Source organism: Candoia aspera, chromosome 4 (assembly GCF_035149785.1).
Source record: "Candoia aspera isolate rCanAsp1 chromosome 4, rCanAsp1.hap2, whole genome shotgun sequence".
Lineage (NCBI taxonomy): Eukaryota > Metazoa > Chordata > Lepidosauria > Squamata > Boidae > Candoia > Candoia aspera.
The window spans coordinates 32,606,205-32,621,409 of record NC_086156.1 but is presented as its reverse complement, the minus strand read 5'-3'; the positions used below and the strand labels follow the sequence as shown (position 1 = coordinate 32,621,409).

Genomic DNA, 15,205 nt, shown 5'->3' with positions numbered 1-15,205 from the left:
ATTTCCTTCTTTTCACTCAATGAAGTCTGGATCCAAGTCATTATTTACTTGGTTTTATTTAAATTAAAAGAGCTAAAAAGCTTCAAGGGAAGTATTTCTAAGAACCCCCTCTATGTTTAATCTGCTAACTATAAAACTTCATTTAAAAAAAATAACCATCTCTAAAGATGTGTACAAAATATACCTGCAAGGCAAGGATGGATTGATTTTATATCTGCTAAATCTCTTCTCTTGATGTATGCAGCGTGCACTGCCTTGTTGAATCTACATGGTGGATCATCAGTGATTTGGCTGTTTTGAGGAGTTGTCTGATGTGATGAAGCTTCTGAGCCATAAAACCATCTCATCTTGATTTAGAATGTTCTCAGACTATAAAGTGCACATGCAGCAATTAGCAATTTTAATTAGCTTTGCATTTTTGTTGCGTGGCTATAAAGTTTTATGATATCAGGTGCAAGGCTAGGGAAGATTTGGTCCTTAGATGTCGGTAGGGATTTGCTACATTGAATTAATATGTAAAATCCTTTGTTATTTTTAATTACTATTTCTGGACTCATCTGTTGTGTCTTTTTATTAAAATCCAGATGGCATGTCTCTCCATAGACTGACATTCTGACAGACTCCATGGGGAGTACTTATTATACTAAGAACCAAGGGGGCACACCTGGATTGAACTGGGAAGAGGATAGTTGCCACTTCATTTCTTTGGTCCTGTTCTTAAGTTTGAATTCACTATGAAAGATAAGAGATAGCATGGTGGGGAGGGGCACTAGCATCTGTGGCCCCATGCAAGAGAAACCTTGTCACCTGTAACTTTCATCCACTGACAATTGTTTATTTAATTGTTATCTAGGAAGTGACTATTGGTTGATACAGTAAGGGAAGAAAACTGGCAGTCATGCTCTGAGGAGGTTTTAGTGATATGATATAAACATAATTTATTGATGGCTGAATTATTTTCTTTATAAAAATCTAAACAGTATAGTAAGATTTATATGACTTAGGTAAATAGATATGCTTATACGTTGTGGGTAATATTTTTAATTTCAGAGAGCAGACAGATAAATAGTTTCACTTTTACAGCCTTTATTTAAAAAGGTGAAAGGTCCCCTGTGCAAGCACCGAGTTATGTCTGACCCTTTGGAGGGACGCTGCTTTCGCAACATTTTCTTGGCAGACTATAGCGGGGTGGTTTGCCATTGCCTTCCCCAGTCGTCACCTTCCCCAGCAAGCTGGGTACTCATTTTACCGACCTTGGAAGGATGGAAGGCTGAGTCGACCTGAGCCAGCTACCCGAGAATCCAGCTTCTGCTGGGATTGAACTTGGGTTGTGGGGAGAGTAAGGTTATGTATTTCCGCACCATAATTAGGAATAATTGTGCTTGTGCTTATTTCTTTAGGATTTGATGCATAAAATAGTACACAAAATGCAACCCTGTTTTACTCAAACTTTGTACTATATTATAATATGATCTTCTACAAATAGTCCCACTTAAATCCTAAATTAACACATTCCTTTCTCTTGAACAAAATACTATCTTTCAATGCAATTCTTGAATTATTTTAAATTTAATTTCAGCTCTCTGTAACAAAACCTAAAATTACCATGACTGAAAACATACTCTTTTTCTTAGAAAAGAAAATCCTTTGTTCTGTGGCCATATCATATGGTGAGTTGCATCCAAACTAGATTATGTTTTAATCAATGGGACTTAAGGCATTGCAAACGTATCCCATTCTAATGATTCTAAATTCAGTTCAGATCTAACCCATTAAAAATGTGGAAGAGATATTACTGTTGGGCCATTTATTGATAATTGATATTTATTTAACACTACCTCTGTTGATCTATTACTATCAAACTCTTATAGATATACTGAATATATAGAAACCATGCACAATTATATAATTGTATTTTTTTTATTCTAAATATTCAATAAAGCAAGTGATATTTCTGATGTAAAGTCATAGCGATGTAATAGTCAAGTGATATTTCAGGTGGTTCTTACTTATGTGGATTATCTTCCAACATTCAATTGCAGATAATGAAACCATGGATGTTTAGGAAATGGGAATTAAAGGATTGGACTCTAGAGCCTTAGAAAATGACTGAAAAAAAGAATAAAAATCTTGATGACACAAATCAGAGAAGAGTGTTCAACTGACCCATGACTCCTCTTGGCTAGCTAAAAAATTGGATTTTTTTCTTCTTCCATTTTAGGGAACATGGGTTTTGTGCTCATTAGACGAGTTTGAGCTTGTTCATAGGCGTAATGCATATAAGAATATTAATTTTTTTTATTCTATTTATTAACAATTTTAAAATATTAAGTCATGTAGGTTAAAAGCCTTTAGGTCTGAATTTTAATGTTTGTAATGTATTAGTTTTAGATTTAAATAATGGTGTTATCTTTTAAGTTGTACGTATATAGTGTTATTACCTGTAGTGTACCTGAAATGCTCTGGAGATTAATTTAATAAACTATTTGTTTGCTTGCATTGTTCTCGCAAGAAGAGTGAAATTATCTGTGGTAGCCTTGAAAGCTACAAAGAGCACATTTTTCTTGTTATTGATGAAGGGACAGGATGACGTCTGCTTTTTGTTACTCATGAAGGAACAGTATGACATCTGCTTCCAGAACAGAACACTTACCACATTGAAAACTTGCTGTGGCCTGTAATCTCAGAATCAATCAGCTGCTGGGATATCTGTCTGGTGATTTATTATCCCCTGAGACAATCTTCATGCTAAGTTGACATTGTAGATGATATAGCATTGCTTGGGTTTGTGAAACCACACCTCCTGGCCTGCAGTTCACGCTTAGTACCTATCACAAACACCTACAGAGCTGCAGAACTTTCTCATTGATTACTTGTCCACTTAGTGGCATATTCCTCTGGATTTCTATCAACATACTAGGGCATTTTCCATTTGTTCGAGGTGGGAATTGCATGGATGGAACATCCCAATGAAATTCTGTAACATGCCAGATAACCAGATTTATAGCTTCACTTTTTTATGCAGTGGATATTACACCCATTTATGTTTTATCACTATGCACTAGATGAGATGGTAACTGCAACAGTTTCAATTTTTCACTCAAGGACAAATTTTTGTGCAAACATTTGCTCTCTGCTGTGCACGTTCCTCTTACAATTCTAAAGAATGCTACAGATCACTTGGAAACTGAAGTTCTCTGCTGTGTGCTTGCTCACTTTTAAGAAAGTACCATGCAGGGTGACTGTTTGTGGTTAGAACACACATCGCTCTGTGATCACTAGAAATTGAGAGGGATTGGTTCTTCTGTGTCAGTACAAAATGGTATATTGCTTGGAACATCATGCAAAAACTGAATATGTGAAAAGGAATACCAAGAAAAACAGGTTCAGGTGTACAGTTATTAAACGGAGATATGTGAAACTAGATAATTAGACCATGAATAACAAGATTTTCTCTACAGTTTTGCTTTCTGGGAATTGCATATTTTTTTCATCTGTTAATAGTGCTATTTAAGAAAGCAAATATGTATTTTTTAAAAATGTTACATTTTTTTAAAGGACGCATCTTACAAAATTTATTGGAGGTGCCACTTTTTATCATACCTGTATATTGTACTATTCCCAAAATAGGAAAATAAATCTTAATTAAGATATAAAATATGGTTTGTTATGAGAATTTATTGTAATTGATAGTTTAACTTATGTCTTGTATTACAATATGTAGAAAAGAAATGTGTCTTTCTTGAAAACTACACAGAGAGCACAAGCCCATGTAGAATAAATGGAGTTGATGCCAGGCCTTCATTTCAGGATTGGATAGTCAGAGCCAGAAAGGTGAATGTGTCAGTGCAGCTTTTATGACAATTAATAGTTCCAATCCTTTTACAGCAATTGTCTTCCAATTTGCTACCTATATATGAAGTGCTTGCCATTCCTAACTCCCTGCTTCTGTCCATAGACAATGTAGCTAATGTATATCAGCTGAATTACTTTGTTGGGTAAAGGAAACAAATGTTAAATGAGTTGGGGCTTTTATAAAAATGAAAGCCAACAGAAAAAAACCCTGCTTCATCATAGAAATCAGTCCATCATCTCATTTACTCCCATATTCCGTAAGAAAATGGATAATAGGTTATAGAGGACTCTTACTTTAGCGTTCTCATTTGATAAATTTTATTCTTTGTCATATAAAGCTACTGCAATGACAAAAGCAAATGCTGGCTGGAAAGGGCAAAGATTGTTTCTTTTGTAAATAGATTATTATATTTTTGTGGGATTATATTAACTCATAAATTATTGTGTGGAACATATTTAGTATCATACTGTCAGGTATGATTGTTCAATCAGCTGGTCTGAATAGGATGGCATATATCACACTGGAGGGAGAACATGTACTTGTTGGGGACTGTGATGATGATGTTGGTGTAGATGTGGGGACAAAAACTGGCTTGCAGATGATGCTTTCGTTCCTTTACTTTGCAGCTGTCCATTCCAAAATGCATCCTTGTATTGGGGCATATATCTCCTAATTGTGGTGATGAAGGTAGCAGCATGGTGCCAATATAAACGAATCTTCTGAGATAGTGATTGCTGCAGAAAAGGAAATTTTCATGAGGGTCATAGTGGAGAGGGGAAGTAATGGCTTAACCTTTGCTGTATCTTTTGACATATACTACTGCATTTGAGCTAAGAAAATATTGCAAAGATGTTATAGCATCTTTAAAGATGCTTCCAAGCCCCCAGGTTGATGAAACAAGGCACGGTAAAGCTGAGATTACTCTTGATGTCTTTTGTAGGATTTTATGACTGGTGGAACAGGTATGAGTTCAGTTGCCAAAGAATTTCAAAATACATGAAATAGTTCTGCTTTGATGGTTTTGTTACCTATCCCCAGTGATGTGACAGTTAAGAGAAACTGTTAAGTGTCCATGATATTTCCAAGGCAGTCTTGCACTTGTGTTTACTGTAAATCTTTCTCCATATTTGGTGGAAAAAATGGTATTATTTGAAATGCAGGAAAAGACCGTACTTCCACAACAGAAATAGTAGGGCAAAAATTCCTAATGGATGTGCCTTGTGTTGGCAGTGAACAGTTTGATGAAAATCTCAATACACAGTGGATATTAGCAATGAGAGATTTTCATCAAATTATTAATATTCCTGAAATTCTTTGTGGAGGTCCATTAGAAAGAAATTGCCAATTAAAATGCCATTAGCACAACACTGCATTGTAAATCTGTAATGTCACCATGCTTGGAGTATTGCAGATATTTCTAGATGTGAGGTCTCAAATAGGATATTGTAGAGATGGGAGACGGAACAGCATTTCGTTCCGTTATACATAGGGTTGCCATGAGTCGTAAATGACTCGACAGCAACTAACAACAACAGCAACAGATCGGAAAAATGGAGAAAACAATAAAAATGATCAAGGATGAAGAGCAGTTCCTCTATAATAATAATAATTTAGTAAATTTAAAGAGTCCAACTTCCAGTAACGCTTTTTTTTTTAGAAATAAAAAATAGATACATGCTTTTGGAGATAGGTAGGATATTTTTCCCTCATAAAACTAAAACCCCTGGATCATCCAAAGAAACTTCAGGGGAGAGAGAAGGAGGGACTTCCTCATGCAATACAGTTAAACCATGGAATTCACTGCAAGGTATTCACTAACTTAGATCGCTTTACTAGGGGAAGTGAGAAAATAAAAACTATTTGGGGAAATGGCTGGTGAAATGTTGATTGTGGTATGTCTTTTGCTGATCTGATTATACTGGACATAAATCCTATAAGTAATGAAATAATCATTGTAAAGTAAGTTCAGTTTTTGTTTCTTATTAAATGATTTTAAAGACAAGGATTGTGGATTTGAGAGCCAGTTTGCTCTAGTAGTTAAAGCTCCAGGCTAGAAACCAGGAGACAGTGAGTTCTAGTCCTGCCTTAGGCATGAAAGCCGGCTGGGTGACTTTGGGCCAGTCACTCTCAGCCCATGACGTCAGGCTCAGGCACAAGCTGGTCGGTCAATTCCTGTTGCAACCAACAGATCAACATTCGTTGATCAGAAAAAAGTGGATCCTTCACATGCAGGAAGAATGCTAGAGAAAAAAATGTGGCTGACAGGGCTGTTAATGGCTACTTGTTGGAATGTTCACATATATATTATAGTTGATATCACAGGTATAGCACTATTTTTCTCAGTATCACCTGCTAGGGAATGTATATGGGAAGGTCCTTTTGCACACATGTCTTTTCTGGACTTCCTGTAGACATCTAGCTGGCCTCTGTAACAGAATGCTGAACTAGGTATCTCTTTGGTTTGATCCAGAGGGACGTTAAACTTACTGAAATATAGTCACTTTAAAGATTGTGGGGCCATTGTTTCATTTAAAATTCAGTGTACTAGAATTTCATTATGGTAGTTTCTATGAGCAAACAAAAGTCTTATGCAGTTCCACCTTTTTTTTTTTAATTTATCTTAAGCTGGCCACCAACTGTGATGTTATTTTTCTTGCTAGTCTGTTCTGCAGGTAGTTAAAAAGCAAAATCTACAGTAGGTGGTGGATGACTAGACAAAGGTGTACGTTAGCCTTAAGGTGTCATAACTGCATTTGTACTTAAACATGTTAGATTTAAATCAGTGAGACCAACTCCCTCAACTAACAATTCTTAGTAGAACCATGGGGGAGGAAGCTCTTCTATCTATGTGCAAGACTACCATATTTCTTGGGTAAATCTGAATTGTGTGCTTTCAGGATTATTTTGTCTCCTGGTAATTGTGCTTTGCTTATTAGGCCAAATGGAAGCTAACTGGATAGAAGCCCTGTGAATTAATCCACCTTTCCACAGATGTTTTTCTCAGCTATTCCTGTCATTAAGGACCTTTGTCTTACCCTAATGTTGCAACAGTAGCATATGGAGGAGAAGCCAAGGCAGTCAATTTATTTTTCTTATTGAGTAAAAACTTGCAATAGAACAGGCTTAGTGTACTTAACTAGTATTATTTAAGACTCAGTGGATATGTCCCTCTCTCCTTGTTCCAGTTAAAAGGATTTTACTAATAGTACTAATAGTACCTATTATAAGCTAACCATTAAGATGATAACATCAGCGATTTTGGAAAAAGTCCTTGGTACATATACCATCTTGTTTAATCTTCTGTTTAAAAAATTGGCAACAGGACAATTAGATTCATTTTAGATAAATAGGATTTTCTTGTTTTGATATTTTAAGAAAGGTTAGTATTTCATTATAGGTGGGTTTTATTAAGGTAGGATAAGGGCTTTTTATAATGGAGATGTGTGCCTGTCACGAAGCAGTTGTTTGATCTATCTTGTAATTAAGCACCACCACCACTTGAGAATTACTTTACGCTACAAATCTGAAATGTGATTTTTTTGGTCACTGTTTCATACTGTCAGATTCTTGTAGTTTTGTGTATTCTAAAGAGGGCTGTATTTTATAGTAAACTTGCAGCAAAAATGCACCAGAATTGGGTTTTCTCATGCTGATTAGAGATTGTGTAAACTGCTCTTAATTATCAATGTTTCCAGACAGAAGTAATTTATATTAAGTGGGAGTGGGGAGTTGATATGTGCACTCTAGCCTTTTAGTTGATATGTGCACTCTAGCCTGCTTTTTTGAACTCTGTATGACCATTGCTGTTGAAAATACAATGGGACAATTTCCCACCATTTTTAGACACAGCAAAACTAAGAAATGGTTAAAGCCTTAAAAATCACTCATTCAGACATATGAGTAATCAACCATGAGTAGCTAAATATCAGTCAGCTATTCTAAAATCATAAATATATGCTCTTCCTATACTGGTTTAATCTGTCCATTCTGATTCTTTGAGTTTGGATCTCCTGAATATCCAGAGAATTTCCACAATGGAAATTTCTCATTCTGTCTGCTTGGTATATCCTATAGTTTCTATAGAGAGACACTTCTGTAATTTTATTTTTCCAGATTGCAATTGCTTGGACATTTAGTCAACCCCCTCCATATTGCAAGTTCAGTTCTAGTGGTAGTGCTCTTCCACTGTTTTACTTGAACTATTTGCTATTAAGTACATTTTTTAGATTTCCACCATCCATTCATATTTGTGGTTTTCTTACGTGTGTGCGAGTCTCCTCTCAGGATTCCTTGATGTAATTTCCCCTTGGCAATTTAAAGACATACTGTTATACTCATGGATACGTGGTTCAATAAATATTTTAAAGGAAGAAGAAGAGTTATTTGAAGGGAGTGTTATGAAGAAGATTAACTTCAGCGGAAAGAAATATCTTTCTGTGGGCAAACTGATAGATCGATCTCTTAGAAAAGTTTCTGAAACTCTTCATCTAAAAGGTAGGTCCAAATTATGAAAAGGAGGAGGTGGGAAGATAGCTGGAAATCTGGACAGATTGCCTGTTGTCACAGATGTGTAGAGTCAATCTCTTTAATTAGATAGAAATATCCAGATAAACAAAATGGGAAGAACATAATTTAGGAAAGAAAACTGACACATCATAAGATGGTATCATCAGCAAAATGCTTAAAAATCCATCAGAATAGATGTAATAATGATTATTCTCATCACTGATGAATCTGTCATATAGTTCTTGATCTTTTTCTGGTTTGGAATATGTTTACAAATATGTTTGGGATATTAGGTTAAAGGATTTCTTATTTAGAGCTGATTCAGATGCTTTCTGGATTTGCATTTAAAAATATGAGCTAGAATGGTGTTTGTGTGCATGTGTGTATATGCGCATACGTACATGTGTATCTCTGTGTATGTGTTTTGAAATTTACTTCCATCTTTTATATGTTGCCAAATCCCTTCTGTTTGGTTTGTTTCTGGATGATAAGATAGGGGTTCCGGATTGTGTGTAAGATTACAAGCAACTCCTCCAATGAAGAAGATGCTTGAACTATTTAGAGATCTCCACAATGTGAGGATTCTTTTACCAGAGAGAAACTACTATAGTTGATATTGAAAATAGTGAGGAAATTCTGTTTCTAGTGCTTGATTCACAATTGCGAATTATCATTTGTTACTCCTCCCTAAAAGTGATAATTAAAAATGTGAACCAATCTCTTGATCTTCTAGGTTAATTTTTCAGAATAAAAATAAACAAGGAAATAAGGAAAGTCGTACATTGCACAAAGCAGGCTGAAATATATTTTTGAGCCTTCTAATCTTATATTTCAAGTGGAAATGACAAATTTCACAGACACAGAAATTTAATTCCACAATTCAGAGAAATGTAAGACTGCATTAGTACCTTCTGTTTTCCTAGACATGCTGCTTTTCAATAGGGGCCCTCTATAACTATGAAGCTGCTGGCATGCTCTGCAAATGTAGCCTTTGCTTTGCACTCAAGGTCATGCCCAAGTACCAGCATCACATTGTGGGAAGATAAAAAATAGATTATCATTAGATGCATCAGTGTTAGTGTGCTGTGTCAGATTTAGCTAATGCAGCAGTGAAATAATTTTTCCTATTCTCTGTGGCATCATGCTAAATGTCTCACTGCTGTTAATGAATGCATCTTGTAACTTTGTTTCTAAACAGTTACTGTGCTACCTCTAGAAAAACGTTCTAACTGGCAAGTTCCAGAGAATTCGGCATAGTTTCTGTTCCTTAAAAGAACAAAACACAAGGCATTGCCTCACACCACAACCAATGCAGCACAGGCAGTTAAGTAATACATAGATGGTGTTGGATGTGATCCAGCCATAGTTAAGTACCATTCTATGTTTTGCTTAGTGCAGTATGTGAGATTTAAATACGTGTTTTCCTGTATCTTGACATAATGGAAATTTTGGCTGAAGATTTACCTCAATGTATTTTAGTTATTTACATGTAGAAATTTGAGATTCAGATTAACATGTATTTATTATTTATTAATCACGTTTATACACTGCCTATATCACTATATAAGCAGCTCTGGGTGGCTTACAAATAAAAGGTCATAAAAACCATTACAAAAATATACAAAAGTGAGAAGCTAAAAGGCAAAGAGAGTGTCCTCAAACCACCAACCACCCCCAGGGCTGCTTACTGCTATTGGATCTTCATGCTAGTTGGCAGAGCCAGGTCTTAATGCTCTTCCAGAAGGCCAGAAGAGCGGGGGCCAACCTCACCTCAGGGGGCAAGATATTCCATAGGGTGGGGGCAATGGCAGAAAAGGCTACATGTACAGAGTACTTCTCTATGGAGATATAAAAGGTATATGAATATGTTTCATGAGGGATTTTTTTTTCACATCAACATGGGTTCCATCTCTCATGTATTTGTGTGTAAAGTTGCAATGCAAGTAGGAAAAGGGTGGAATTTGTGTGGCAATACATGGTCATTTGCTCCCCCTGCAGAAACCCATGGTTGTTAGTTCCCATTGTTTACATTATGTTTTTTTTTCTGGAGTTGCAGTAGCTTACATCTGAAAGTAGTAATACCAAAAATTATTTTAAAAGCTAGTGTCATATATTGATTGAGATACTGGACTGGGAGAACTAGAGTCAAGTTCTCACTTGAAGAAGGAGCGCATTTTGACCAGTCACTATCTCAGTGCAATTTACTTCACAGAGCTGTTGAGGGTGGTATAGCGAGGGGTACCTGCATGTATACTGTTTTGAGCTCTTAGAAGAAAGTTGAGATACAAATGTGACTATAATAGATTAGAATTCAATACCTCTGTGTGGATGGCTTGAAAAATAAACTGAGAAAGCTGTATGGAGAAATTTCTTTTAATTGAATAATGTTACTGATTTTGCATAGCTTACTGTTTTATGGCTGTCTTGCATACTGTGGGCAACAAAAGCATATACCGTGAAATAGAAAATTACAGTTGTACATTGGTATTCCTGAAACATGATGTCTTGATGTCCCAAGGGAATTTTTCAACAAATGCCTTATGTTAATTGGTTCAGTACCTGCATATCTGAGATGGCAAAAAATTAATAATTGCGCACATGCTCTCTCTCTGGTATATATATGAATATTAAAATCTGTGTGGACAAGACTGCATATTTCTGTGACTCCTCTGGCATCAATATGTGGTTTTATTGCTGATTAGTCTTCAAATTCCTTCATGTTATTAAAAAATGATGACCAAAAGAGGTTAACCATCAAATAACATTGCTTTATAATTCTGTTCCCATATCCTTTATATTTTCTCTTGTATTTGGCCAGTTTGCTTCTGTAATATGAGTCTGGATCTATCCTTTGTATTGTTTTATTGCATGTGAGAAATATTTGCATATGAACATAGCCAGTAGGAGTGCAGATTATTTCACTTAATTTAGATAATATCAGGGTTTTTCCCAGGTTTTCTAGGAGGCTCTTGGAAGTAATGAGAGTTGTGCACCAAGCACTATGCTTCCTGCAGGCTGTTTAGTCAACAATCTCTGCTGTACAAGTCACCCCTTTAAGATTGTTGGTATAATAAACTGTATGTGTACAAATAATCCTTCCGTTCTATAGAATCTAGGGTGGAAAAATTCGGTACAATAAACAGTGATACCAATTTTCAAGAGGCACCCTTTTGTGAATTTTATCCCAAGCTTTTAGTGGGCTTTGTTTTCAGAAGTTAATTTTTCATTATGTGAGCTCAGTGTGCATGAATGAGTCTTGTACTTTTTTCTGACATATTCATTGCCTGAGCTGTTTTATAGGATGATCTGTTATGTTGATGTAGCAGTTAAGCTCACTGAAATGCTGTAAAATGCCATAAAATGGTTACAACTTCCTTAGCAATTTTAAGTTGCAGGCAAGAGCAGAATGTAACTTCAATCAAACCAAAAACATACTAAATAACACTCCTCTTTCTTTTATTAACTGTTCCTCTTTCATTTACAGTAAGTATTGAGTCTAATAATTTGTAATTAACAGCTTTGTTATATGCTCTCCATGCCCCTGGGAAAAGAGAGCACTGCTCAAATTCTGGTGCATTGTGAATTTTCTGAATGTAAATCAAGGGCAGTGGCTGCTGCGGATGGCAGCGCTGATAGAGAGAAAATGCAGCTCTAATCAAAGCTTTCCCCCACCCCTTCTTTCATTCAGTCCCTTGGGATTTTACTCATTTTTCTCTTTGTTGTTTGTCTCCCTCTCCAAATTAAAGCTGGATGATGAAGTGACCACTGTTCAAGTGAAGGAACTGGACCAAGATGTGCTGGTGCTTAGGAAAGTGTTGTCACAGAGCCCAGCCCCCATGTCGGGGAGTGTCGAGAGTGATTGGAGGTAAGAGTTTTTCCTTGGGTGCTCAGACACAGCTAGAGTCACGCTGACGCAGAGCTCTCAGCAGCTGGGTGAATTCGGTTGCTGGCAAGCAAAGTGAGAAGGCAGCATTGAGGGAATGTCATTATCATTTGCCATATAGTATGGGAAGTTCCAGACTGAGGATCTTTGACCCTCACATAGAGAAGAAGCATTCTGCTTTGTTCCTAGGCAGAGAACTGCCTTTGCCCACATTTGATGTGCCTTATTTTAAATACATTGATGAAGAGGATGAGGAAGATGAATGGAGCAGCCGTTCTCAGTCTTCCACAGAGGATGATTCTGTGGACTCTCTCCTTCCTGACAGATACGTGGTGGTATCAGGGACACCAGAGAAGATTTTGGAGTATGTCCTGAATGACCTGCACCTGGAAGAAGTACAGGACAAAGACACAGGTAAACTATAATAACAGCATGCTCATGAAAAGCAGCTTCTCTGTGTCCACTCATGCTCTTAGCAAACACAGTTGATCAGCTACTATGCAAATATGTATAATGTATTTTTTCCTACCAGCATTTTACTTAAAATGATTTTAATTTTATAATGTTTTGGATAATGCTATTTCATAGGCATAGCATTCATAGTAACATCTGATTATGTTAAGATAATGCATTATCTATATTTAACAATAGAAAATCAATCTTGAAAATGAGGGTTTTTAAAACTGCCCCATTAACGCTTCAGTACCCTGCTTATATCTTAATAGATAAAACAATTGTAGCAATGGGTGTGTGGTAATGAGGCAATCAGAAGATAGCAAGCTGAGTTATATAGCTGTAGGGTATCTAAGTCAGCAATTATTTAAAGTACTCCATAGCTACTTCTTTAATACCAACTGTTTCTTAATTTTTTAGCATTAATAGCGTACCCATGCATATCATGCAACAGAATAACCTTCTTTAGTATTTGCTGCCTTCATCTAGAGATTGTACTTTGGTTTCAGCCTGGAGCAATTATTATATTGATCAGGCTGCTTGACGTGCAGGTTATTTTTCAGCTTGATTTTCTACCTCTAATGTATACTGTGCTGTCACCAAAGCTCCTTCGGTAGTTTATCAAGACCACCTACAATTTATTTACAGTTTTAATTAAAGCAGACTGTTGGCTATTTTTAAGAGTTCCCTGTACGATTGCAGAAGGGCTGTGAAATACTGAAAGCTGGAAATGGAATTAATAATTTTTATTGTTCTTCCAAATGAGATTATTAAAAATAAACACATTTGCAAGGATTAAAAGATTAAAGCATAAATAACATTTATGAATTCTTAGGCATTCCTGAGTCAGATTTTTCCAGCTGCAAATCAGTAGAACATTGTTAGGCATAAGGCATTTGTGCTTACTGCACTATGTAGTTTTCCTAAATCATAAGCAAAAAGAAAGACCCAGGGCCTGATTTATTGTACTGTCCACCGAGCTATTTCTCTGTGAATAGGGATTAATACTTTGTGCATGGAAACCATAGCTGTGTAATTGCTGTGCTTCCTCAGGCATAATCATAGTGATGTTGTATGTAATTTTTCTAGCACCAAATCATAAGCTAAATAAAAAGTTGTGGTCCGATTGTCTTGGCTAGGCAGCATAAATCCCACAGTGTTCTTAACATTTGAATATTTATATGGAGTAATCTCTCCTTAGACTCCTGTTAGATTCTATTGAACATAGTAGACTCCCTAGTCATGTAGTGCATTATGGTTGCTTGTTTTTAACATCTGAAAAGAGTACAAGTTAAAGTTCATCTCTCCAGTAACTCTTTATTACTTCCCTGTTCTCCTTCCCATTTCTCAGACTTATTCCAGTGCTCATTAGTACTGTATGTCTTCCTTCCATATTACAGGTGAAAAATAGCTATCCAAGTATGACTGGCTGAGATGAAATATATTTAGTGATTATTTCCCTGAACATTTTTGTGGGTATCCCTACTCTTAAAAGAGCTGATAATGATAGTCTTGTTGTATGATCAATACAGTTCTAATAACAATAAAAGAACACAAAATTTATGTATTAAAAGAATAATGAAATGGCTATGGAGGCTGACCTCAGTATAATTCTAGATGCAGACATAAGCTGAAGTGTGAAAACTTATACAGCACATTTTGATGGTGGTTGTATTGGAGCAACATCCCATATTAGCTATAGTTCCTTCTATTATTTCTGGAACTTGAAGAGCATTCTCCATAAGCACTGGGAATTTATCCATTCTAAGGCTGTCAATAAATAAAGGATTTCCTCCTAAAGATGCTATGAGATTTAGGCAGGCTTCACCTGGACAACAGAACGGAACGTTTAAATAATGGACTGGATGCAACCCTGTGAAGGTATTAGTGGGCCTCCTTCAGGCCCCTTTGCTTATTTATCCTCAGTAGAGGTTAGCCATTGCTGTTCCTTTTGGATTGTCTGTCTTATGCCTACTCTTTCACTCACTCTCTGCTTATGTTGCATGACCTGGTTGGAAAGGCATATGACTACTGATCACACAGAATGATATCTGGTTATTTCCTGACAGCCTGTAGCCTGATGGTATTTTGGAAACATTCTGTCCTTTTTTCTCAGTAATTTGTTCAACTTGAGATTTGCCTTAGTTAGCAAATAAGTGCATACAATATATAGTAAACTTGAGCCATAGTTCTGCCACCAGTTTATCTTTTTGGGACCTTTTAGACAATCTTTAGCTCAATCTTTATATTAATATACATCTCCAAAAAGTATAGCCTCATTTAAACTCCCAATCAAATCTGTGCAATCTTTTTACATGCTTTAATACTATGTGCAAATTCATAGTATTTCACTAGCAAATTCACGAAGATACAGAAGGTTCATAAAATGTTAAAATTATTCATAACTTTAACTCAATTTTAGCTATTCTGATAGATTGTTTTCTATCTAGGTTTTCTAAGGCCTCAGGTAAATGTCATTTGTTGTTTGGCCCCCAAGGGTTAACTAC

At 36.1% G+C, this 15,205-nt stretch overlaps 1 protein-coding gene across 1 annotated transcript in view; it reads left to right on the top strand.

Moving 5' to 3' along the window:
• Positions 1-15,205, top strand: part of RAPGEF5 (Rap guanine nucleotide exchange factor 5) — a 68,961-nt gene that overhangs the window by 10,278 nt on the left and 43,478 nt on the right. The window contains exons 2-3 of the mRNA XM_063303751.1: positions 12,109-12,227; positions 12,571-12,659. Of these exons, the coding sequence (XP_063159821.1) occupies positions 12,109-12,227; positions 12,571-12,659 (208 nt within the window). The remainder of the gene's footprint in view (positions 1-12,108; positions 12,228-12,570; positions 12,660-15,205) is intronic.